The sequence below is a fragment of the Microcebus murinus genome, chromosome 8 (assembly GCF_040939455.1).
Source record: "Microcebus murinus isolate Inina chromosome 8, M.murinus_Inina_mat1.0, whole genome shotgun sequence".
NCBI classification, from domain to species: Eukaryota; Metazoa; Chordata; class Mammalia; order Primates; family Cheirogaleidae; genus Microcebus; species Microcebus murinus.
In genome coordinates, this window is record NC_134111.1 from 47572343 (window position 1) to 47600325 (window position 27983).

At 38.4% G+C, this 27983-nt stretch overlaps 1 protein-coding gene across 2 annotated transcripts in view; it reads left to right on the forward strand.

Annotated features, from left to right (window-relative positions):
* CERS6 (ceramide synthase 6) overlaps window positions 1–27983 on the forward strand; it is a 256438-nt gene that overhangs the window by 62662 nt on the left and 165793 nt on the right. For both annotated transcript variants that reach the window (XM_012781868.2, XM_012781867.3), the window contains exons 2-3: window positions 2465–2570; window positions 14635–14765. In XM_012781868.2, coding sequence (XP_012637322.1) covers window positions 2465–2570; window positions 14635–14765 — 237 coding nt within the window. The remainder of the gene's footprint in view (window positions 1–2464; window positions 2571–14634; window positions 14766–27983) is intronic.

The window sequence follows — 27983 nt, forward strand, 5'->3', positions numbered from 1 at the left end:
GCAATCTTGTCAGCTGCACTCAGCAACAGAGTGGCAACAGGGAAAACACTCTTACCGAAGATAACCAGTTGACCATGTTTCTTGACCCTCTCCTGTGTGTGTCCAGGCACCGTCATGGGGTATACAAAGATGAAATGATCAGCCTCTGCATTTAGACTGTGTGTACTGTTTAGAAGAAGAAAGAAGACTGTGTACTAGATTAGCAGGTTTTACAGGATGGTGATGATAAAGTCCCAGTGGGAATTTGAACACAGTGTATCTGGACTGTGGGAGTGGGGAAGATGAGGGAAGGCTGGTGGGAGGAGTAGAAGGAAATCGTTGAAGTTAATTTTGCTTTTCTAGTTTATTTTTCATTTTAGCTGGAAATCATGTCTTTTCACACTGCTCATTACACCTTATGCTAAAGGGGCAGCCACAAAGTAGAAAACTTTGCCAAGAAAACAAGTTCTAGATTCTTTCTTGTGGTCATTGCACATTAAATCCCTCCTTTCTTTGCTGTAGCTGCAGGCATAGCTCTGTGATTATTGTTCCTAGTGAAGACCCAGAGACATAGGAAAAGGTTATACTTCCTGTCTAGAAGGTAGGCACATGGGTGATGTATCCCAGAACAATTTTACAGTCAACAAAATTGAGAATGCAAAAATTTGGAGAAAACTACAGTTTTTAGAAGATTTATATATTGGGAAAGAGTAATTATTCTTTCCTCCCAGCTTTGTCCCAGAGAGCCCAGTGTAATAGGTATTATATTGCATTTTCTGTGTATATCTTTCCTGGTTTAGGCTTGCACATGTACAGTGGTCCATTTTCCTGTTTGAATAAATTTCTTTACTTTTTTTTATCTTTATCTTTTTTTTTATTTTGCCAAATTATGGGGGTACAAATTTTAAGGTTTCAATAAATGCCCTTTCTTCCCTCCCCCCACAAGTCTGAGTTTCTAGCATGACCATCCCCCAGATGGTGCACATCTCACTCATTATGTATGTATATACCCACCCCCCCTCCCACCTGCCCAATACCCTATTACTGTAGTACCTATGTGTCCACTTAGGTGCTGCTCAGTTAATACCAGTTTGCTGGTGAGTATATGTGGTGCTTGTTTTTCCATTCTTGGGATACTTCACTTAGTAGTATGGGTTCCATCTCTAACCAGGAAAATATAAGATGTGCTATATCACTGTTGTTTCTTAGAGCCGAATAGTAGTCCATGGTATACATATACCACATTTTATTAATCCATTCTTGGATTGATGGGCACTTGGGCTGTTTCCACAGCCTTGCAGTTATGAATTGTGCTGCTATAAACATTCGAGTGCAGGTGTCTTTTTTATAGAGTGTCATTGAAATAGGACCTAGTAGGATCTTATGTAGTACTGTGTATGTACATTTCATTAGTTCCACGTTTTAGAAAAATCCTTTGTCTGCTGTTCTTTAATCTCACCACCGGTTATTAAAGGAGGTTTATCTAAGATTTACTCATGGTGTTTTGTACATTTATCAATTGTCACCTTTGACCAACATTGAGTTAACGTGGGTAATACTTTCATAAGATATTCATTTATTCTGTACTAGTAAAAAACATTAAATGTAGCTATTGAAAATACGCATTTACAGAGTGTTATTTCTTGAGCATTTAGTCTAAAACAACTCTTAAAAGTTGTAAGTGCGTTTCCCTTTTTCACACGGCTTTGTTAGAGATTCACCATGGCTTTGGGTCCCATGCACTTCACCTGCTCTCCTTCAGTGCCTCATTCACATGGCAGATGCGACCAGAAACAAGGCTTAGTCTTCCCATTCTTTTTGACATAGGCATTGGCTTAGGATAAAAACAGCCCCGCTGATCCATGTAAACATTTCAGACTTTTCAGCTTGTCTTAGACATCATGCCCTTTGACATCTTTCATTGCTCCTCGTGAGAAAGAAGCAAATAACCCCAAAGCAGAGAATTTTAAGAAGCCACAAGAGACTGGGCCTGCATATAGCACACTTTGATTATAGAGATAAAAATGGCCAAGTTTGTGACTAGGGGTGATCCAAAGCACTCTCTCTGCATGTGTACTTAGATGCTTAGTAAACCCTTTCTCATAGTAACAACATAATATGACTATTGCCATGTGTTAGTAAGAAGAGTATGAGTCATATCATTTTAAAATCATTGTTTTCTTTGTATATCTCATACACTTATAGTTTCATCTGATAATCTTTTTGAGTCTCATTAGAATTCGAGGATTGGGGGTTTAAATATGTTAAAAGGATTTCTTTTTAAATGTTACTGCTAGAACTAAAGGAGAAAAAGATAAAGCTAAGTCTGCTTTATAGTTACTGATATGAATGTTGAAACATACAGTCATAAAATCCTATCAGCACTTTATTGGAACAATTGAGTAATGTGTAACTGGTGGCATCAAGAACAGCTATACAAACAATAACTTCTAACTTTCTGCTTTTCTTTTTTTTTGATTTTTAGATTTGTAGCCAAACCCTGTGCCATAGCTCTCAACATTCAGGCCAATGGACCACAGATCGCTCAGCCCAATGCCATTCTGGAAAAGGTTTTCACTGCAATTACAAAGGTATGCCTGTCCTGTCCTGAAGTATGAATCTTCCCAATCACCCTTTTCAGCCTGCAGTCATTCAATTCTTCTTTTCTGCATTTTGATAATAAACTTTTACATAGCCTCATGCAGGAAAATGTGTTCTCAGAAAGAATGCAAGTACAGTATTGTGGTGAGATGCAAATAGTAGATGCAGAATAAAGATGGGCAGGTCTTAGACCTGTTAGTTTACTCTCGGGTTAATTGTTAGTAGCTTGTCTGTAAAGACCAGGCTTGATTCAATAGTGATTAGTCTATTTCTGTGCTTCCTGTAATCTCACCTGGCATGAAGCAGTGCAAATGAGGGTCGGGTGGAGGCCACTGCGTAGAGCTGAGGAGTATGATTTATGCAAGTATGCAAAAAGGGCTTATAGTGTTGTCCATAGGATAGATAGACAAACATGAACAGCACTGACAACAACAAAGCATACGTGAAGAAGAACAGAGTTACAACATGAAGGAATGAAGGATGAGGGTCTAGAGAGTTGTTAATGAAGAGCTCACTTCACTGGGAAGACTAAAAGACAGGAGATATGCAATCTATTGAGAGCTGAAGTCCAAACTAGGAGTGGGAAGAGCAGGAGAGAGGAATAGGGAGAAAAGACTGCCTCCACCTGCACCCCAAGGTGATATTTCCTTCAAAATGAAGACAGGCGTAGAAAGCTAGAAGTCAGAAACCCTCAGTCAAAGGCCATAAGAAAATAAAGCAAATTACAGAATGTCTATCCTACCCCTGTACATCTTATATCTCTCTCATATGTCTTAACTTACTCTCACCTAGACAAGGAAGAAGGAAAGATCAGGAAAAGTACATCATTCTATGAGAAGTGTTGTGTGTTCATATACTAAAAAGTTCATTTTCCCTCTTTCCTTTTTCTGGGAGAAGTACTCAGTCTTCTAAGATGTGATTTGACAGTGTTAGGCAAATTCTGTTCCTTTTTTGGTATTTGTGTTGCTAGCCATTTGTACTGTTTGTCTCTTGTGTTACAGCTATTAATTCAAATATGCAAACACTTTTGTTTATTTTATTATCTTCATTTCTGCCAAAATTCTCTAGGGGTTTCCCCTCTGTCCTTTTAAAAATGGTATTTTTCCTTGAAAATTATAAGAAAGCACCAGGTGTTTTTTTACATCTCTGTTAGGAAAGAAAAGAAGAATGAATGGAATTTTAGGAAAAGCTCTTTTGGTAGTTTTATGGGTTGACTTTAGATTGCCAGGTTCCAAGTTGACGGGACAAATACCTTATGGTATTTAAAAGAAGAAAATATTGAGAAAAAACTTACATTTTCATCTAGCATATCAATTTACTGCAGTGAAACACCTTTTTCCCTTTTCAAAAAGCAGATATGTAGGGAATTAGAAGGTTCATTTTAAAATGTGATTATAACACATTTGCATTTCCTTTGTGAACTACTCTAAATGCATTAAACATGCAGTATTCTAAATGACTAATAAAATGAATTTTTTACCCAATTTTATGCTTCCCTTTAGAAATCCTGCAGTGGACATTTTGTTTCCCTTATCTTATGTTTATTATGGTCACTGGAGAAATCGCCTCTATACAAGTAATAAAAAGGTTTTGTGACTAGGTTGACTGCTCTGAAGAATATTTGCTTCTAGCTAATTTTAATGATCTTATTCTCTTAGTTTCCAAGGTGATTCCTTTGAAGGTTTTTACATAATTAAAACAGAAGCCTCATGTTTTAAATATAAATGCAGCAAAAGTTAGAACTATTTTTCCTTGTATTCTTTTGTAGTTCTCTAGTCTTATCTACGAAATGAAAATGTAACAGGTCAGTTGAACGGAATAGCTGGACCAGGACGTGGAGAGCTCTAGCAAAGTGTCTGGATGTGTTCGAGTGATCATCCAGCATCCTGGTCTTCCCCATACTTCCAAATGACCTTTTGTAGAAAGGCATTATTATAATCCTTCAAGTAAAAGGGATGAACCTACAAAAACCCTTAAAATCTACTGTGTACAGGACTGGCTACAGAGTTTGTGAGGCCCAGTACAGAATGAAAATGTGGGACCCCTTGTTCAAAAAGCACAAAAAAAGTGCTGTTAAAAGTACAAAAACATAAACCTTTTTCCTTCCTCCCTCAGTCTCTCTCTACCGGTCAAGGTGTTTTTTATCCACTGCGTAATGCCACACTCACTCAGACATGGGGATACTCACGGGGCAAGTGTAGACCTTCACAGGTGCCTGGGGGACCCATCCTGTGACTTAATGTACACATGACCTGCCATCTGTCAGGTTCCGTTTTTCTCCAGATACTGGCTGATATGCTGTGTCTTGCCGGGGCTGCAGAGAAGTTGAGGCAGGCCTCTCTTCTGTCCACGGGCCCACTGCCCTACATCATGGGGGACAGGTGACTTCCAAGTGCATTGCAAACTTTGTGTCCAGGTCGGGAGTGGGTAAGAGGCTCACCCCTGCTAAGTCATGTGCCACACCCACTGAGGTGGCTGTCTCCATGTCTGCCCTGAGACACCTCGGGGAGTACAAACCGAATCCCCTACTCACCATGCTTGGGCTCAGCCCCTGCTGGGAGCTGAAGGCAGCAGTAGTCACTAGGTGGAGAGAAGAGAGGGATGGTGGTGGGCGTTGGGAGCCAGAAGGTGGGGAATTGGGGGACCAAGCGTCCATCTGGCGGAAGTGGTGGGACTGTTATGAGCCAAGATGGTGGCCACGGAGCTTTCAGCCCTAAGTGTGAGCCCTTCTGAACGTGGAGCCCTGTGTAACCATCCTGCTCACGTGCCCTGACTGTGTAGTTGTCTGTGAAAGTGGCCGATAAATTTGAACCTGTTTGTATTCTCTGACAGTCTCTCCTTGTGAGATAACACCTGTCTGTCTGTGGTCTGTCTCTCTATTCTTTCCATCCACCAAATCTAAAGCTTGAGAGAACCTTCCAATATTGTAAAATAATTAGAAGCTTTGGTGTTTAACACATTGACTGCCACACTAGAAAAAAATTTTTCCCCTAGGGCCACGGTATTTTATTATGAAAATAGAATAAAAACTTTGAAAACAAAATGATCCTTTCTAATTTAATGAAAAAATTGTTATTTTAATTGTTTTCAGTGGGTGAGTTATATGCAACTCACGTGGCACTAGAATCAATTTTTACACCGCATGCCACTTGCGTTGTATGTGACTCATGACATACTTATTGAATTTGTTCCGGAGAATTGAGTCTTTATGTGCTTCATGAGGCCCCAGGCTCAAAGCCAGCAAGAGTTAAATACAAGTCACATGGCAGTTAATGTGTTAAGTGGGTCAGACTGACTGCTTTGCTGCTTTCTACCATCATGGCTTTGGGCAAGTTTCTTAACCTCCCAAGGCAAGTTTCTTAACCTCATTTGTGAAAACCTTTGAATAACTTCCTCACAGGCATTCTTGAGGGTTAAATAAAATAATGCATGTAAGTCATTAAGTAGGTGATGTGGCATCTTTTCAGGCCAGTGGTTCTCACACTTGAATTTGCATTAAGATCACCTGAGGAGTTAAAATGCGGATTGCTACATCTTGTTTCTGGAGATCATGATTCAGTAGTCTTGAAATGGGACCAAAAAATTTACAATTATGGATTGTCAGTCCCATTCAGATGAAAAGAATAAATATGTCTCTTTAGTGACTATTTTTGAGCTCATGTTTCTTAACTGGTTATATTTAGAGTAATCTGGGTGAATATATTTTTAACTTTTGGGGATTCTCCTGCCACAGTATTTGTATGCATATATGATGCCAGCTATTTCACTTTTCTAATCAAATCAGTTCTTAAGCCATGGGGTTAAGAATATATGTCAGCTATAAAGCTAGCTTTTATGATCTGGGAAATCATCATAATCCACTGTTGGTATTTTAGACTGTATTTTTAAATTATTGGCAGAGTCCCCATAATTTGTTCTCCTTCATTCTCCTCATATACCTATTCCCTTTTGTTTTTATTTTTTACTTTCCTTTTCTCCCGCCCACTACTGGCAAAGGTTAATGTTATTAAAATTAACCTAGGTATTTTAATATAAAAATGTTTATATCAGTCATCGTTATTCGGTTCTTTTCCTAGAAATCTTTCAAAAAAATTTATGGGGAATGATAACAAGGACAAACAACAATAAGAAAATACATATACACACACACACAAGGAAGAGAAGAAAGAAAAGATTTCACAAACTTTATATTTGGCAGATTAGGAGATACATATTTCTAGATTTCAAAATATGTGTAAAGGCTAACAAGAAACAGTTGGAATTGGGCAGAAGCCAAGTAGGAGGAAGTATAAAGCATGGCCATGGATGGAGGGCCCAGGGAGGGGAGGTTTCAGGGAAACCAGCACAGTGACATTTCCTGAAGGTGGGGGAGACAAATGCTCCATCCATTGTTTAGGACAGTCAGTGCAGGAACTGGTGAGCAGAGCTGGTAGGAGTGGAGCAGGTACCAGAAAGCCACATGGATGGCATGTTTTCAGGAGGCATTCTTCCTCGGTGGCAGCTACATTGGAAGAGCATCCTTACTGCTCCCCATACTGCAAGTAGCTGGTCAAGAAAATCCAACTCATTCGAAGATTATTAGTAAAGAAGCAACTCACACAGCATCAAACAAACACAATTAAAAGAAAGGGCAGCAATGCTCATTAATAAAGATTATCACTAGAACAATGAGGCCGACCGAAAAGACAAATGAAAATTATGATTAAAATTTTACCAGAAATTCTCAAAGGTAATGAAGCTACAACTCTGTGAAGGAAGATCATAAAGAAGAAATATAAGAACTCAAGAAAGAATGGTCAGCAAGGGGAGATGGAGTGGGAGCTGGTAGAGTTCAGGGAAAAGTACTAAAACCATCACAGGCAAGAAGATGAAATTGGGAAGAACCACAGGAAACACTAGACACTGCAGAACACTTAGCAGGGGACAGGAAGGATAGAAATCATAATACTGAATTAAATGAAACAAATAAAAAAATAGCTTTAAAAATTTGATATATAGGCCAAGCAGATCCATCATCTCAGTAATCAGAATCCCTTAAGGAAAAGCAAAATAAAATAACGAATTAGAACAAATATTGAAAGATATAATTCAACAAATTTTTCCTAAAATAAGTGGAGATTTATTTCAATAATAAAAATATAGTGAAAATTGACCCAGAAAGTTCACCATCAAGAGTTATATTATTATTAAAGTTATTGGACTTGGTAAACAAAGAAATATTTCTTTGAGCAAAAAATTAGATCACATATTTAGAGGAAATATCTCATGATTGTAGGCTTCTCTATAGTCACATTTTCAATATTCTCAAGGAAAATATGAACTAAGAATTTTATGTCTAGCCAAATTATTTTTACTCTGTAAAGGTTACAGACAAACATATTTGAACATGAAAAAATTTAAGAGACTTATTCCATGAGTCTTGAGATTATTATATCATTAATTTTAGCTGTCCAGGAGATTACTGGGAATGTTTGTGAGTTTTGAATATATTTAAACTGTAGAACTAAGAAAGAAAGAAATGTGAGGATTGGTAACAGACAGAATGTTAACATTCTGGGTTCTCACAACGTAGAAACAATGCAACTACCAATAACTGAGAAGAAGGGGAAAGAAGGTGGGAGGCAAAATAAATTGATTGCATAATCCAATTGTTGATTGCTGATTGCATAATCTCTAAGTTGGGTGTCAAAGCATATCGATTAAAGTTGACAAATTAAATAGAATTTTAAGCATATTTAATAGTACAAGAGTAAACTCTAAGAAAGATAATATTATTGACCAGTGTTGGCTGGTGGAGGAAAGGAAGGCAGGAAAAGGAAATAAGGCTAGTTTTAAATATTGCTCATATGGAATTATTAGAGATGGAAAAGAAAGCATGTTATATGGATAACCACCAGAATAAAAATTACCCACAAAAGGAGAGGAATTAAAACAAACCGTATGGTAACATATGTTTTAAAATCATCCAAACAGAAAGAATGTATTTAAATAGCGAACTATAAACAAATTTACAATCATGTCAACACACATAAATGGATTTAATTCATCTAATAAAAAATAATTCAGGTTTGTTATAGATTAAATTATGTCCCCCTTCCAATTTATACATTAAAATCCTAATTCCCTGCACCTCAGAATGTGGCCTTATTTGGAGATAGGGTCTTCACAAAAGTAAATAAGTTAAAGTGGGGTTATTATAGTGGGTCCTAATCCAATATGACTGGTGTCCTTATAAAAAGGGGAAATTTGGATGCAGAGATAGTGTTAAGGGAAGATGGTGTGAAGAGAAGTAGGGAAAACACAGCCGTGTCCAAGCCAAGGAGAGAAGCCTGGGGCATATCCTTCCCTCACAGCCCTAGGAGGAACCAACCCTTTGATACCTTTATCTGGGATTCACAACCTGCAGAACCACACGAAGGTACGTTACCACAGTGGTTAAAAGGCATAGTAAAGGCATATATGAGATAACTTAAGGCAAAGTAATTAAAAATGTTGAAAATAAGAGTATGAGTGAAGGTATCCATGCAAACATAAATAACAAAGAAAGTAAGGTTTCTAAAAGTATTAAATGAAGTGAAGAATTGATTTTTTATTGCCAGAGGACACAATTTACAATGCAGATAAAATAGTTATGAATCATATATGTATTAAATATTTACATATTCATAAAAAGGAATTAAAAAAGAAACAGAAACATAATATTAAGAAATATTAACTTACCTCGGGGTCATGACAGATCCAGTGAACAAAATATAAAATAGAATATAGAAATTTTAAGAAGCATAAATAATGAGGACAATCTAAGAGATACATTTAGAATCCTGATATTCTGAATACAGAGACTGTACTTTCAAGTACCTATTAAATATTTATTAAAATATATACTATATTATGTTATAAAACTATGATAAATTTTTAAAAATTTGGCTTAATTTAATAAAACTATAAATTAGAAAACAGAAAAATCAGAAAACAGGAAGCCTCTTGCTCCTAAAAATTTATAAACACTGTCTAAAATAACTTGGGAAAAATAAAATTTCAGAATATTTAGAAAGCAATGATAATGAAAGCACTACTTATATGTACCATGCCAAGCCAGTGCTCAGTTGACTCATACATATATGAAAAAAATGGTTAGCTACTTAAATATTTGAAAAAGAACAAAATAAATGTTTGATAAGCAGAAGAAAGAAGTTAATAAAGATAAAAACCAAAATTAATGATTTAGCAAAACTATAGAATTTAAAAATTTAATCCAAAAGTACTTTATTGGTTTAATTATTTTTATAAAGTTAGCTAACCCAATTAAGAGAAAAAAGCAAAGCAAGCACAAATAACATAATAATCGACAACCACAGAAACAGGAAATTAAGAAAACTGGGTAAATATAATTAAAAAACTTAGATAAAATAAAAATTATTCAAGGAAAATATAATTTAATCTGTGTACATGTGTGTGTAAATAAATAAATAAATATATATAATAAATAATATAAAGGTCAAATTAAAAGAACCAAACTACAAAAATATACCAGGCTCACATACTCTGACAAAAATAATTCTTACGTTTTTCATTCACTCAAAGCCATGTAGGCATATGTTCTTTTCATCAGTTAGGTGATTAGCATTTGTAATATATGAAAAGGCCTAAATGCAAAACTAATAATATCAAAAATTATATTTGCCCTTTCTCCTTTATTTTTTATTGTAAATATTATTAAAAGTGTACAACATGGTGTTTTGATAGACATAGTGAAATCGTTACTACAGTTAACCAAATTAACGTGCCCATCTCACAAAAGAATTCTAACACACTCTTAAAGAGCAAATAATTCTCTTAAGCTATAACAAAGCATAGAAAATTAAGAAAGCCACCCAGTTCTCTTTTAATGTAGCAAATACATTAATATCAAAACCTGAAAAAGATTTTGTCGAAAAAAGGCAGGAGTAGAGACCAATTGTATTTCTTTTTTTTTTTCTTCATTTTTTTATTTTAGCGTATTTATTTTAGTGTAGGGGTACAAGTGTTAAGGTTACATATATTGCCCATGCCCCCCTGCCCCCTCGAATATTGATAAATCCTAAATAAAAAATTAGCAAACAGACTCTAGTAATACATTAAAAGAATTATCATCACCAAATAGAGTTCATTCTAGGAATGCAGGGCTTTCCTTGTATTTGATAAAAAAAAAAAACCCTATATGATTCATTTTATTAATAGATCTGAGGAAAAAAAGTACATAATGCTCCATAGATGCTTAAACCTGACATCTTTTTGATTAAAATAAGTTATCTAACTGGGACTGGGTGATTTCTTTTACACAATAAATATATTTGTATATTGTTCCTAAATCTGGCCCCTTATTTAATAAGAAAATTAAAAGTCCAGAACAAATAGGAATGCCTATTATAACCACTGTTCTACATCGTGCTCAATTTTTCATTGAATGAACAAGTAAATAAGAGAAAGAAAATAAAGTCATAAAAAGTGGAAAGGAAATGGCAAAACTACTGTTGTTCAAAGATTTATTCATTAATTCAAGAAATATTTACTGAGCCCTTCTATAATCTAGGAACTGGTGAAAAAAGATAATAAAAATTTCTTTTGTTTATGGAGCTTACATTATAGTAGTATGCTATTTTATGATTGTATACCCCCAAAATTAAGAGAATTGAGTGATAAATTACCACAAACAATATGAAATTTTAGTACAAAATTAGTAATAAGAAACCAGTAGCTCTCATATATATGTAAACAATAAGCAGTTAAAGGATACAAGAAAGTACCTTATTTACAATGGAAATCAGAGGGATATTATCCCTAGGAATAAATATAACAAGGTGTGTGCAAGACCTTTATGAGGAAAATTTTCAAAACACTCTTGAAGGACACAAAGGCAAAGTAAATAAAGATGTCAATTTACTCTACATTAATTTAAGAACTTGGTGTGATCTTATTAAAACTACCAATAGTTTTGCTTGTTTGACCATTTGTTTATTTTGAAAATGGACAAGCTGATTCTAAAGTTCACATAGAAAAATAAATGAAGATTTCTGAGAAAACTAACTGTGTGGTACTGGCACATGAATAATAATAGACCAATGGAAGAAATTTGGTCTTTCAATGGGGAAAAGATGAATGATGGTAGTGGGATCTTGGATAGCCATCTAGAAACAAACTTAGATTCATACCTTATACTGAATACCAATATGTATTCTGAATGCACTAAAGACTTGAATGTAAAAATAAAAGCCCTAAATGTATTATAAGAATTAGAAAAATTCTGGGAGAATTTTTTGAACATTTGGAATAAGGGAGGCTTTTCTAAATATGACTCCAAATTTAGAAGCTATAACAAAAAAGTGATAAATTCAAATATATTTTAATGAACTTCAAGTAAAAAACAAAAAGAATCATAAGCAAATTCTAAAACACAAATGACATACTAGTAAAAAGTTTGCAACTTATGATATAGACAAGAGTTTAATCACCCTAACAAATGAAGAAATCCTACAGATCAATAAAGAAAATGTCAACAAATCAAGAAAAAAACAAGCAATAGATATGAGCATACTCTCACAAAAAAGGAAATACAAAATGATTTTTAAAACATATGAGAAGACATTTCTCTCATAAAAAGAAAAATCAAAACTACACTGAGAATAATACATTTTACGTATCAGACTGGAAAGAAAAGGAAAAGTCTCATACTCTTTTGAGGCGCTGGGAAATACACACTCTTGCTTGTGAGAGTATAAATTGGCAAAATCACTAGTTCGAGTAATTTTTCAATGTTGAAATAAATTATAAATGTATAGATGCCTTTGATCTATAGCTTTCACTTCCAAGAACTTATCCCACAGATAAGCCTAAATAAAATGACCCATGGCAAGGTTATTTATTACAGCTTTGTTTATAGCTATAGAAGTTTGGAAGCTATGTAAATGTCCATTTAAGCAGAATGGATAAATTATGGAATATCCCTACAAAAGAATGAGGGTGTTCTATATAAACTGATATGGAGATATTCCAAGATACATTGTAAAATGAAAACCCAAAGTCCACAACAATGTCTGTAGTATGCAACAATTTGTGTGACAAGGGTGGATTTAAGAATACATATTCAAATTTGCTTATATTTGCCTAAAATAACTGCAAAGAAACTGGTTCAATAATTGTGGTTACCTAGTAGTAGGAAGGGAAGAATAGGGGCTGAGAGAGTAGGAACAAAGCTGGAAGCTGAAACTTTGGATAATTTTTAATTTGTGAATCATGTGAATGTTTTCTCTGCCAGTAAACTTAGAAAATAAACTGAAATAAAAATGAATTCCATCAAATAGCTGGGCAAAAAAAAAAAAAAAAAAAAAGAATTCTGTTAGGATAATGATATAGCCAAGGTATACTGTAGGCAGTGAGTTTTCTCCCTGCCATATTTTTGATTAAGAGAGACATGAAAGGAGAGGATAGAGTTGGTGCCATTACTACTAAAAAGACCGACTCAAAGTTATGTGCTCAATTGAAAGCTAGCAAATTACATTTATAGTTCTAGGTCAGCACATTTTGTACCCTAAAGCCATTTGCTGTGTTTTCTGAGTGTCTGACTATCTTAGTCAGTTCAGACTGCTGTGCCAGAACATCATAGACTGGGTGGCTTAAACAACAAACATTTATTTCTCATAGTTCTGGAAGCTAGAAATCTGAGATCAGGGTGCCAGCATGGTTGAGTTTGGGCGAAGGCCCTCTTTCTGCTTTACAGATGGCCACCTTCTCTTGTATCCTTACATGGCAGAGAGAGAGAGAGAGAACAAGTGAGTGCACACACACTCTCTGGTGTTTCTTCTTATAAGGGCACTGACCTTATCCTGAGAGCTCCACCCTCATGACTTCCTGTTACCATCACCTTTGGAATTAGGGTCTCAACATAGGAATTTTGGGGGACACAAGCATTCAGTCTCGAGCACTGACCCCTTGAGTTGCTTGAGATACTTTTAGAAAGGTTTTGTTATATATGTACATTCCACCCATGTAACTTGAAGGCTGGTCAGGCTACCTTCTCCCTACACCTTTTGTGGTTAATTTTCCTGATCATTAACATTAAAGCATTAATGTTAAAGTAAAGAGAGATTAAAATAACATCATTAATATTAAATAAAAGATAGAATAAATAAAGGAATGGAACTCACTTGGCTTAGTTTTGTTGTGTCGTGGGTCACCCTCACATGATTGTTGGCAAGATGCTCTCAAAAAGAGGGGAGGGACAGGGAAGAGGAAAACTAACATTTACTGACTTTTACTATATTCGCACCTTTGGTTCTTACTGCAATCCCATTTAGATTGATAAACAACCCCCTTTTTTTTTACAGACGAGGAAACTGAGCCTTAGAGAGGCCAGTGGAATGAGGAATTGGACCTGTGCTTGTCATCTCAGGGCCATCTCTTGCTACCTCACCAAGTTTATGTCTTCAAGTACTGTGTAGTCTTAGTAAAAGACTTGATGTGGGATATGGTCAGAAGGAATGATCAATAAAAGGAATAGAAGAGGAATGTGTAAAGAATGAGGCATGGAGGGGATGAGAAGGGAAAGGAAGGGAAAATACAGACATTTTGGGATTTTTCTGTGCTTTTTCTCTGACATACATTATCCTGGTTTGTGATAGTTGGGTATGGCATTTTTTTTTCTGAGAAAGTGAAATATTTGAGTGATGCCTCTTTGCAAATTCACCTTCACTGAGCACTTTTCCCTTGAAGGTTGATGGAGCTGACTCAGCCAGTTAGCTGTTCCATCCCATTTTTCTTGCCCCTTGGGAAGTACTTTGCTGATAAGGAGAAGTGTAAGCATTAGAGCAAGATTCATGCTTTTCAGTGTTGTTTCATGAGTGACCTTTCTTGTCCTAGTGGTCATTTATGTTCCTGCTGCTAGTGGAAGGCCTAGATCCTCACTGGTAAACAGAAATCTCAGTAGCAGATAGTAAACAATAGGAAAAAAAATTGCAAACATAGGTCAGAGCAGATGAAAATGGGTTGAAAATGATTTTCTGGTACCTTGTTTCATAGCATCCTGATGAAAAGAGATTGGAAGGCCTCTCCAAGCAACTGGACTGGGATGTTCGAAGCATTCAGCATTGGTTTCGACAAAGACGCAACCAGGAGAAGCCCAGCACCCTGACGAGGTTCTGTGAGAGCATGTAAGTTGCTGCTTTTCTTTTTGAAAGAAAAGCCTGCCTAAGTACTCATGCCACCCTTAAAATGAAAAATAACATGCAGGCTCCAGCAGCCCTTAAAAAGCATGCCATTTGGTAGAAAAATAGTTCAGGAAAAATGGGGCGAATGGTCGTTTATAAGAATTTATGATTACCACTTTGGATGCAGAAAGTGAACCTCATTTCCTAGTGGAGTTCCTACAAAGTAAGCAAATTACCGAGGCCTACAATGGCATTCCGACCAGCCATCTTTGAAATATAGCATTAAAAGTCATTACTTCTATGGATGCTGATAGTTTGAATTTTAATAGCAGGGACTTAGTCAAGATGTTCCTTCCCCTGATAAAACCTGAAATAGTAGGATCTATCATCAGAGGGTCACACCAGTGTCCTACATTCCTGGAGGATTAAAAAAAATGGCTTTATTACATTCCTGGGTGAGTTTAATCAGGCATCACTTGAAGGTGGGGGATGGAAGGAAAGTGTCTTTCATTTCTGAAATGTGAACTTTATGGCGTGTAAATTATATATCAATAAAGCTGTTTAAAATAATAAAAGACCCACAGAGAACTCTTCTAGCACAGTGACATTTTGGGGTAGTGATACTCAATATACCTATCTACAGGAAAATCAGAGAAAGAAATATTGAAGCATTGGGAACATCCCCAACAAAGGGAAGGTTCTGCTTTGAGAGTCATTACGCTATTTGATCTTCATCTCCTGGGATATGACTGTTCCTTTGTCTAACAGTTCTTTCTTTAGGGAGCTTTTCCCGGACACCTGGCCATTTAAACAAGAGAGCTTTCAGTGTAACTCTCTAAGTTACAGGCCCTTTCTATTTGGGATTGAAGTTGCATTTTCAGGTTTGGCTTTTAATTATGCCCAAAACGTATTTTAGTAATTGCAACTTTAGAGGGAAACCTAGTGTTATCAAAGGAATGAATGGGAGGCAGAAACATATCATAAATTCCTAGGGCTGGGTAAATGTGGAGAGCATAAATAGGGTCTTTAGAAGGTCAGAATATTTATAAAACCAGGAAAAACAACCTAGTAGATACAATCTCTAAAGCCCTTTCTAGAACTGAACTTAGTGACAGTTTATGGAAGAAGGATTTATATATCTGGGCTTCTAGTCAAAAGCCAGATTGCTTCTGGGCCTGGCTTTGCCACATCCTCAAAGGGTTTGGGTTCTGTCATTGAGCAATGGGTCTGAGCAGGGTGAAGTTGGTCTTAGCACATGCCCATGTGCTGAAACTCACGTGCTATCTCCTCCAACTAACCTCTTTGGTAACTTGGTGCTAGTCTCTTCTATACAGTACTGAGTCTAGACCATTTTCTCTCAAATACCAATGGGCATAGACATCAGCCACTTGGCAATTTAGTTAAAATGCAGAATTCTGGTTCATTTGGTCTGGGATGCCAGCTGAGATTCTGAATTTTTAACAAGTTCCCAGGTGATGCTGATGCTGCTGGTCCATGGACCACACTTTCAGTGGCAAGGACAAACCCTACACAGTGTCTGTGTCTTCTCTCTGAATTCAGCTGGTCTGGTCTGCATACCACAATAAACAGGACAGTCATAGTTATGATCAATGAAAGGTATTTCTAAAGGATTACTAGTGGCATGGCAATGTGCAGGCACCATGGTAGGGGGAGGCAGTGCATAAATTATGATTTATTTTCCCCTCAACAGGATTTTTATCATAGTGTCAAGGTAGTAAGACATATACTATCCATGTATGTGTGGATTGATGATAGACATTAGAAAATAACCAGATGTGTGTGGTAAATTATTGATATGGACAGTCAGTAATGAGAGAGTAAAGGAAAAAGATCAACCATGGGTTGGACACACAATGGGTTGCTGGGACTAGAACTGGGGCAATCTCAGTGGCCTTTGACCTCTCTGTTTCGTGAGATAGCGTGGATGAACTCTTGCTTTGAAACTCTCTTCTTGCTTGGCTTCTGGGTTGCCGCTAGATTCTCCTGCCATTCCAAGGTCTTTTGTTTGCATCATTTATTCTGCATTTCCCCTGTGGTCATTAGCATCCTGTTTCTCCAGATTCAGTCTTTAACGTTTTATTTCTCTTACTCTACTTTCTGTTCATAAATTCTGTGTCAAAATCATTTCCTTTCACCAGCTTCTTCCAAAGCCATGTGTCCCGGGCAGATGTTCCTTCCAAGGTGTGGTTCTGCTATCTCCAACTGGCAGCTCTGACTTGCTCCCACTCCCACCTTCCCCTTTTCTCCTCTTGTTCATAGACATCCCTTTGCTTATAGGCTGGAACCTCAAGACAGTCAGCCACCAAGTTACATTAATTCTTTGTAAACTCACCACTGTAGCCCAGATCCTAATTGCTCTCATAGTCTCCTTATCAATATTTATCTCCCGTACTCATGGAGATGGCAAAGAAGAAAAACCTCAAAACATTTTCTAAAATACTACCATCCCCATGTTCTGCTGCTTTAATACTTTGATGATTTTTCTAATAATATAACTATAGGGTAAGTTTTACCCGGAGCCTGATAACGGAGTCTGGCCTTTGCCTCTTTGATGCCAATCACCCAAGTGACCTCTTTCTTTCAGAGGGCTGGGTTTTCGCTGCCCATGCCTCGTTCCTTCTTGCCGTGGTTTGTGTAATGTCCTGGCCCAGGACACCTACTGCCTCTCCCATTTATCCCCTGCCCATTCTTTAAACCCCAGGCCCTCTCTGAAGTGTGCCTGGCTATTGGGAGAGAGTGTACAACTTCTCCTGAATCCTTAGAGCACTTTTTGTAAGTGCTGGCAATTTAATCCTGAATCATATGCTGCCTTACGTGATTACTTAACATTTCTTAACTTGGCTATTTGTACTCCAGTACTATCCTAAGTGTTCCTTGAAGAGCACAGGGCCATGTCTTATACTCCTTGCATTCTTCTTGCTTGGCCTTTACCATGACACAGACTCTACTGAATACATATTTGTTACATGACTATATGTTAAAATGGCATTGTTTTGGAAGGAGTTGCTGATCTTGGTTAGCCACTTTGCCCCCACAAATGAAGAGTATCTCACATACACTGACTTGCATAAAATTTTTCTGGGAGAATTACCCATGGAAAACTCCATGACAATTTTAAAGAGAGAAATTCAGAGGAAAGAAAGGTATGCAAACAAGAACATTTAAAGAACACCATGAGGGATAAAGTAGAATTATATTGGTATTATATGCACATGTATATGTCATAATTATTTGCCCATAAAAATGATTTAGAATAATTGCTCTTAACCAGGGATTCATTTCATAATCACCTGGTGACCTTTTCAAAATACACACTCTCAGGCCCCACCCCAGCGTGTTCCTGTGATGACACAGGTAGGGTCTGGACACGTATATCTTGGAAGAAATGCCCCAAGTGCTTATGACCCACATACCTGGTTAAGAAAAGAGCTGACTGCTGTTCAGAAATATGAAAAATAAAATTAGAAAGCAAGAGAACACAAATTTGGGGCTTGTACATCGAGGGCCAAAATATAAAGAATTTATAGTTTTTCTATTATATAAGTTACTATTTTAGAAAACATAGAATTCCTTCAGGGGAGTTGTATTCCATCTTTCAGCAGTGTGGAATGGCACCAACAGGCACGCCAAACCGTTCTTGTAAGCATCTGCTGGCACGTCCAATATCTGGCACACCCATTTCATGCAGATGGACTGAGTAGAAGTTGTTCAGCGAGTAAAGTGCTGAAACATTGCTGTGATTTTTTATTTTTCCCTCTTGGTGCCAGTCACTCACAGTCATGTCAGTTTTGATGAATATTTCTTCCAGAAGCATTTAAATCTTATTGACAACTAAAATAGAGATTTTCAAGAGGAAGTGAAGAATTCACAAAAATGAGATGTCTTATGAGACATTTTAGGAGAAACTGGTTCAGAATGGAAGCTGCTGCTGGTGGAGATCATGCCTTTAGACTGCTGAAGCCATGCCATTCTACTCTGACAACTGTATCAGAGTTGTAGGTTTTTATCATTCAGGATAATATAAAATAAATAATGCAATCAAAATGTCTATTGGGTGAAACAGGAAAAGACAGAGATAAGATGTCAGAATAAATGGCTTCCCTGTCATTAGGGACCTACCTGTGCCCATCATTTTTTGACTATCACGCAGTGCATTTCCCGCACAGGTCTGGGAGGGAGTATGGGTTTCATTTAAGCAATCTCCAATTGATCAGAGAGATGAATCTCCCATATGATAATTTGAAAATGTAGGGCAAGTCATATTCACATGTCACAGATTAATATTAATTGTTTGAATTGAAGTTTGCCCCATCTGGTGCTAAAGTTACGGAGCTTGTTTTGTGTAAGCTGACTGCCAAAGATTCCCTTTTTTTTTTTTTTTTTTTTTTACAAATTCCATTTTAGAGTTGATACTGATTAAAACTACCTGCAAATGCTGCCACATTTGGATGCTTCTGTACAGTGGCAGCAGACTCACCAAAATCTGGAAATCTTTTGAAACCGTTACTTTATTTCTGCAAAGAAACCTTGTGATCTTCTTAATAATAAATGATGCAATTTTGATTCCATTGAACTGAGGGTAATTCATCAAGGAAACATGAGTGGCTTAATCAATTGTTCTCATGCCACCATCTTGGTCACTGTGAACCTAAATAACCATTTTTACTTGGATAAATCAGCAGTGTTGTCTTGTGACCTTAGTGAGAAAGTAGAGCCAAATAACGTATGTTGGTGGAAGGTGAGCAAGGTCAGACAAGAAACAAGCATTTGAATATCTCATATTCCTATATTTCAGATCGATCTTTGATCTGAGGAACTGATGTGGTGAATATCTTCAACAAGTTTTTATAACCAGCCTCTTATTTGCAAAAAAAAAAAAAAAAAAAAAAACTGAATATTTGTAAACTAGTCCACATAGTCCATACTCTGGTGATAGACAAAATTTTGCTAGAAAGAAAATTCAGTTTTGATTATTTTCTTTATCAGATCACGACATGAGTATCTTTTTCAAAATTAACTACCAAAAATCTCTTTGAGATTAATGAAGTTTTTGAAGGGAGAATAAGAAAAATATGATCTTCTAGAGAAATGGCATCTTAATTTTTTCAGTACTAGGATGCATGATCAGCAGTGTGTAGATGCTGATCATAAGCCTGGAAAAAAAGCTAATCATCAGATGGGAGGATAGTCTCTTAGTTTCTGAGAAGTACAAGGTTGAGCTCTTTTGTTTCTGTTATGATGCGGGTGGTGGTTGTCTGCCCATTAATACGATATAGTCCCTGGATTGGTGGACACCTTCTGTCATCCGAAGTGCATAGTTATGGTCCTCGTTATTGCTCAGTAAACGTCTTGGCATTCAAGACTATTACTTTAAACAGTTTTATATCTGTGGGTTGTATTCAGGTCAGTTTTAGCATTGGGGTGGAGGTCAGCCAACTTTTCCTGTAAATGGCCAGAAAGTAAATATTTTAGGGCCATAAAAACATTGTTGCAATTACCACTCTGCTGTTATAGCACAGAAGCAGCCAGAGACAATGACAACAAAAATGTGTGTGGCTTTGCTCCCATAAAGCTTTATTTATGGATCCTGAAATTTGAATTTGTCATTTTCATGTGTCATAAAGTATTCTTTAAGATATTGTTCAGCCGTTAAAAATTGAAAAACTATTCTCAGCTTGTGGGCCGCACAAAAACAGATGGCATGCCAGATTTGGCCCTCGAGCCATAGTTTGTCGAACCCTTCTTTAGGATTACAATACTATTTGTGGTTCTTTCAGAGTTTCAAGAAAGAGAAAGTGGTCTCATAGTGCCAGGCACAGTCATCCATTTCTCAGAATTCACTGTGTAGTAGAAAATGCTCTGTAATTGGTATGCCCGTCTCCACTATTCCTGGGACATAATGCCACGATGCTGTGCATTTTCCTTTAGCCTAACCAGGCTTTCTTTGAGGGTATTAGTATTCTCAAGACAGCATCACTTTCATTACAGAAATTCCGAGTATTGATGAACTGGACTGTGGACAGTCTACCCTTCTGCCTTAAATAAGCTTTGAAAACCTTGCTCCCTCTTTCTATTCTAGACCTATCATCTGTGGCAATTGAACTTAGGTTTCCCACTTAGAGTAAGCCTCTCACATTCCTTGATGGCGTATGGCTAGGCCTCTAATGCATGTGCACTGGCTAATTAAGGAAAAAAGATTTTTGCTAAAAGTATCAGACAGACCATACCTTGGTCAAGCTGGCTGCATATTAGGTACTGCTGTGCTCTTCTTACATTTGAGTGGTCACTTTTTCTTTAGATCCTAAATTTCTAGAGGCTTTTTTTTGATAATTTTCCAGTAATTTTGGCCAGCATGGAATTGTATAAAGAGAACAGACTATATAGAGGAATAACTGAATTTATTAAGGTCTAATGTTCTTATATAATTCTGTTTTTTGAAAGTCTATACTGTTTGTCTTTGTGGTTTAATCTATTTTGAAAGCTATGTGTTTCTGATTTAGAACAAAATCATGTAAATCATTATGAGCAATTTTGATTGTAGAGGATTTATACATAATGTTCATCAAAAATTGGGAGCAAGAGCCCAAAGCCTACCACCAAAAAACAAAGACTTTAACATTTGCTACTTACACAGTGTCATATTTTATACATGTGCCCCCATAAATACTTACACATACTGTGTGTCATTGCCTGCCATCCTTGAGATTGTTGTTATAGAACCTGCCTCATCAGAGTGCTCAAAGAAGGCTGTGGAAATGTCATGTCTTATGCTTCATCTTCAGGACCTGTAAGTGGCAGTATAGTCAGTTGTGCTATAATATGACATATGCATTCCTAAATGTGGCCACACTATGCAAAATTGCACAGCAAAACAACCTAACGCAGGGGCTTATAAGAAAAGTGGATTCGAGGCTCAACACTCAAAAACTTTTATCAGTGACACGTTGGAAAAAAAGATAGAAACCTAATAAAAACAGTAATAGTTTTGCATAAGTGGTTAAGAAATACATAAATACTATAACAAATATGGCCCTTTACTTGAAAAAGACCTGAAGTTTGCTTGTCGTTGGTGTTGGTGTATTAGTGTGCTCAGGCTGCCATACCTGGGCAGATTAATACACTGGTATTAATCAAGTGTGGGTGGCTTATCAAACAGAAATGTATTATCTCACAGTTCTGGAGGCTGGAGGTCAAAGATCAAGGTGCTATAGGTTTGGTTTCTCCTGAGGCCTCTCTCCTTGGCCTCTTCTGTGTGTGTGCACATCCCTGCTACCCTTTCCTATTCCCTTAAGGACACTACTCCTATTGGAATAGGATCCCACCCGTATGCCTTGTTTAATCTTAGTGGCCTTATTAAAGGCTCTGTCTCCAAATACAGTCACATTGGGAGGTGGGGCTTCAACATGTGAATTCTGGGGGCGAGAGGACACAAATCAGTCTGGAATAATGTTGGAAGGGTTACAGCTCGTGAGCTACTGTGAAGTACACAAAGGAGGATCTGAATCAGAGGGAATCTTGCAACACCAGGTAGGTGTGGCTCATAACACCTGTGAACTGAGGTGGCTCAGACAGGTTTGAGGGGTGTGTGTGTGTCTGTGTGTATATTTCTAGGCCAGCAGCTCAGCCTGGTGCAGTTTTCTGTGTTCATCTAGTGTTTCTGGCAGAAAAAATAACATGTAAGCACATGTGAAATTTGCATTATGCTCACATTGGAAGATAGTCACATGTTCACCACAAGCCTCTGGCAGGACAGATGGGACAATGCAGTGGTGAAAGAAGTGGGCCATGGAGCCAGGCAGCCTGACTCTGCATCTTCTGTCTAATGAAAACCTATGCGGTATTTGGGAGAGTCGTGGGCCATCCTGTGCGTCGGTGTCTTTATTTGTAAAACGGTCACTATTCATATTGCCTGCCTCCTAGGGCTGTTGAGAAGACTCAGTGAGTTCGTGTATGTAAAGTGTTTGGAACGGTGTCTGGCACGTGGTGAGCAGGTAGTGAGTCTCAGCTACGTTCAGCATCATCACGCAGTGGTCATTAGTCTGGAGCAGCAGCAGATGGCTCTCAGTGTGTCACAGCCATGCACTGGCCACACGGGCTCTGGTACTGGTCATTTTGGGAGGAGAAATCCAAAGAGATGCAAGGAAAGCAGCCTTTCAATTTAGAATGAAGCTCTTTTATCCTGTGGAACCCCAAGGAGGCAGAAGCCGTGTGGATTCACAGGACTGTCAACTCAGGCATGACTCACGCACAAGAAAAAGATGCAACACCAATGTGAGTTCAGAGCCTCCGCCCCTCTGACTTGCTGCTGCGAAGCTGTGTGACAGCAGTGGGGGGGAATGGTGCCCGCTGTGCCTCTAGAATCCGAGGCTTTTGAAGCACCGCAGGAGAAATGTCAGAACACAGCGAATGCCTTTGAACCACAGAGATTTAAAATTTGCCCTGGTGATTGTGAGGAGGACACAGCTTGCCTCTGCCAGGAGGAGAGAGGAACAAAGGCTGGTGCTCCACGGTGCTGGCTTTAGTAAACCACCTCTCTGGGGCCAGGACCGTCTGATCAGCCTTAGGAGGTCAGCGTAGCTTCTGAGCACAGGAGTTTGCAGTCGTTACCTTCTGTGTACAGGGAGATTACTAGGGTTGTGGAGGTGATTGATCTAGAACAAATCTGAGGGTGGGAATCAGATGTGCCTGGTTCATGTCCTGGCTCAAGCTCTGTTGCCCTCACATAGTAATTTAACTTTGCGGGGCCCTAGATGCCTCTGCTGTCAAAGGGAAACAATAACTCCTGTTTACGGGTCATTCTGGGGATGTAAATGAGGGGGTGTATATATCACGTGCGTCTCTCAGTGCCTGGTTCCCTTTCAACTGGGGTTGCAAAGTTGAGTAACAGTTTCTGAACTTGTGGGACTCACAGGGCCAACTGACTCTACTTATTAGTGAGGTTGTTCAGTACCTTAGGCAGGGAACCCACAACCTCCTTCCTAGCGCCTCTTCCTTATTGCCCTGGTCACAGGTTGTTCTAGGCCTTGTATCCTAATCTTCCATCAAGAGAACTATGTTTTAGATTGCTGGAAAGGAAGCATTCTGTCGCTTCCTCTTGGGAATCCAGTCTGGCATGCCTTCTCTTGCCCTCCTTCTCTTTCATCCTCCCTCCTTTGCACTCACCTCCTGCTGCCATGCGGCAGGTGCCCTCTGCTTAGAGCCAGAGTGTTTGATTTCTTTCTGGCTGTTTGCCCTTCTGCGATTAGCTCTGGTGACCACAGCCCTTGGCAAGGGGCAGACAAGAGGCTTAAAAGAATCCTCAACCATAACTAATTTGACTGCGTTTGTCCCGAAAGCTGGCACATTGCACGTGACTCCTGATATTTGAATGTAGAGCGCAGTTATATCAGGGGCGAATGAGTTTTGTGTAAGATGGTGGTGGTGAGGATTGGCCTTTGGGTGAAGCAGCAGGGCACCTAGTCATTTCCCAAATTGGGAATATTCGAGCAGGTTCCAAAGGACTACTGGGGAAGCAGGGTTTTGAGGTTTATTTGTGGGCCTCCCCAAATCTAAATTCATAATAAGTCCTCCATGTGATAGAAAACTTAACTAAAAGTAGTTAAGGCCAACTATTTTCATTTAAATGTAAGTTGAACTGCTGGCAGTGTCTATAAGACTCTTGTGATTTGAACGAGTTGAAGTATTTTAGAGAAACCACTATAAAGTTGGCCCATATTTCTTATATTACCTATATAGAGCCTCTTAGCAGTTGCCAGCTGATGTGAGGCTGTTTACTGCCCTTAGGGCTCAACCAAGTAGGGAAGTTAGGGGGACCGTCCTGCAGAGGACGTACTGTGGGTGGGTTGGTGGTGCAGCATTACACTCATGGTGCACGACGACACCCAGGTCAAGGTTGACAGCAGAATGGGCATTAAAAGCTCAAGCCTTGGCCATATTGTTTAATTCTGCAAGGTTCTGCTAACTCCTGTACTTCCTTTATTTAGCCACAGATGTAATAAAACTATATATTTTCAGCTTACAAATTATTATATAGTAGATTTTCTTGTAGATGTTGTGGGCACAAATGCTGCCAGGAGACCTAGATCTTAAGAAGAGGGGAGAAAGAGATAATTAATTACTGAGGTTGTATATTATGTTCCAGTTGCTGTGATGGAGCCTTTACATGTAAACAATAATCCTGTGTAATATGTGAGATCTTAAAAGCCATTGTCACACATGAAAAAACTGCAGCAAAGAGAGTTGGAGTAACTGACCCAATACCACACGGCTACTGAGCAACAGAGCTGGGATTTGCACCCAGCTCTACCTAACGGGGCTTCTGTGTTACTTCAACTGCACAATGTTAGAGAAAACTCAGGAACATTATATGTTACTGCATTCAGAGCAAACATGGAAAGGGGGCAGTTTGGTGTTACATTTGCACACTGTAACCTCCTTTCTCCCTCTGGCTTGTGCAACACTCAGGTTAAATTTGCTGCTTGCTCCTTGCTACACCTAGAGCACTTTCCATCGTTCTCTGCTAGAACACTTGGAGACTTGCTGTTTCACTCTTTGCATCTATCTCTGCTGTGATATTTAACTGTCAACACCGTGACTTCTGGGACCGTGTCTTACCCATCTTTTCATGCCCACAGCCCAGCACAACGCCTGGTGCTTTGTAAGACCCCAATAAATGTCTACTGATGAATCAATTATTTGGACTTTATGGATTGGAGTGAAACTCTGGAGACTAGAGGCCTGAATTTAATTGGGGGCAACTCAAGTTTATTCTTTCCAATAGTCCTAGGGAAGGCTGATGTCAGGAGGGAGGATTTGGGAAAGGCTTTCTGGAAGAGGTGACGCTGCTGAATTATCAAGGATGGTTAGGTGGACCAAATGGAGAAAGAGAATGACGGTGGCAAAGGCTGCTCCAGGGAGTGGCAGGCACCTGAAGAGTGTGGTGTGACTGCAGAGCTGCGGTCAGCGTGGAGGGCGCCCGCTGCGTGAGGTGGGGAAAGCCAAGAGGCGGGTTGAGCCCTGCTTGCCAAGGCGCTAGGCGTTTCTTCCCACCCTCTCCTCAAATATCTAGGGCTACCTGCTCTTCTGCTCCACAATATCCCAGCTTTCTCAACAACCTCATGTTTACCAAGGGCTTGGCCCATTTATAGAACCAGCTTTGTATTATTAATGCCTCATACCAATGTACAACTAAAATTGAACTCTGTATTTTTTTGTTTATGTAATAGAGATGATTTTAAACAGGTAACCTTCCTGTGTTCCTTGTGTGGTTTGCCTTCCAGCCTTTACCTTGTTCTTCTGAAGAGGATAATACATAGAGTACACAGAATTGGCATGACGATACCTCCCTTTTATTTTCCTAGCCCCACACAAACATGCAAAAATTAAACATCAAAAAGAAAAGCAATTAGAGTCAAATTAGATTGTTATTTTACTATTGTCTATGTTTACTGTGTCATATTTCCCAGGACGAAAGCCAGGGTATGGGACCCGTGATGACTGGTAGTATACCACTAACCCTCAGCAGTGAAGGCCCAGCGTTAAAAGAATAAAACCACGACATGCAGTCGGGAGAGCACGAACACGCTTGTATGCTTTTGGGGACAAGTAAAGATTGGAAATCAAGATTGTCCCAGAAAACCCAGAACAAACCATGCACCCTCAGGACTTAATTTTCTTCAATTTCCCAAATGGTTACAGAGGACCAATTATGTGGAAGGGCTTGGCACTGGGGCATTCAAAGATAAAAAGGACAAAATCGCTATTCTCTGGTGCTTAAAGCTTAGAGGGGGAAACAGGCACAACAGTTTAGAAGAGAGCCAGCCATAGGAGCATCCAGTGCCCCTGGGGACAGGGCTGAGTCATCATACTGTAAATGAGTACTTGAGGATTGGCAAACCAAATCTGAGATCAATCTAAAAATTGGTCAATATAGAGAGCTTCTTGTGAATGCATTTTATGGTGGATTTGGGGAACAGAATTAATATTGACGCATAGAAGCTAATTGGATTATATCACAGTTTTATGTGTGTTTTAAGTTTTTTTTCTTTCAAAGGAACAGTGTTTATCTAGTGATAGCCACGGAATAACACATGACCATTTTGCAATAGGATTCTGCCGGATCTTCCCACAGTGCATCATATACCATTAAGGCTCCCAGTGTTTATTATTGGTCTGGGTGCCAGGAGAGTCACTATGCCTGGAAGTGCCTTGTTTATGCAGGACCACTGGTGCTCCTTGTCCAGGAACCAGCTTTTGTCGAGTCATCACTGAACTTACAGTTTGCCCCTCATTCCCCGGGGGCAGATCTGGGTGTGGGCAGGGTTCGGTGACAGGCTGGAGGGAGCAGGAATATGGGAGTAGTTGTTGGTTTATATCAGGTCCAACCCAGTGATCTGAAGACTGGGTTACTGTTTGCAGAAAAATGGAAACCGAGTGAGAAATTCTCAATGTATGAAGAATGTAGTGTATATATAATGCTGTGTGAGATAAGGTGTGAGAGGCTTAAACCTGCACCTGTAGCACTAGCTGAGAGGCCCATACAGATCTCGGGAAGTAGCCAAATGCAGGATTTCCTCCAAAGTTTCATCTTTTAGCTGTACTTTCCTATGGACACTTTTATTTTTCTTCCATTGTTCACCGAGATGGTAGTTCTCATCTCCTATTGTCTGTCCCATTATTAATTTTAGTCATGGAAATGTGTCCAACTTGAATTGGTTTCAGTTTTTTATTGATTCCAATTTTGAAATAGGACTGAAACCTTTGTGCATCATTTGTATTTTATTGAGTTAAAAATAAAATATTGTATTACTTGGAATTGTGAAGTGTTTACATGAATCCCAGCTAATCCTTTGGTGTACTAAAACCGGAAAGCTTCTCTCACTCCATTACTTTAAGTGTTCATCTTTCTGCTTCTTTCCAATACTTATGTGGTTCAGTAAGCATTTTTTGAGTGTTTACTATATGCTGGTTCTGTATAAGATGCTAGATAGAAAAACAGGACCACTTCCCTTACTAGATAAATGACACTTTCTCTTTACTTCGTCATTCAAATCTTAGTTGCCTCATCTATAAAACGGGGCTAATAATTGTAAAAACCTGATGGAGTTGTTATAAATAAAATAAACTAAATAAAATAATTCACATAAACTAAATGAAATAAACTAAATAAAACAATTCACATGAAGTACCTAGGATAGTGCC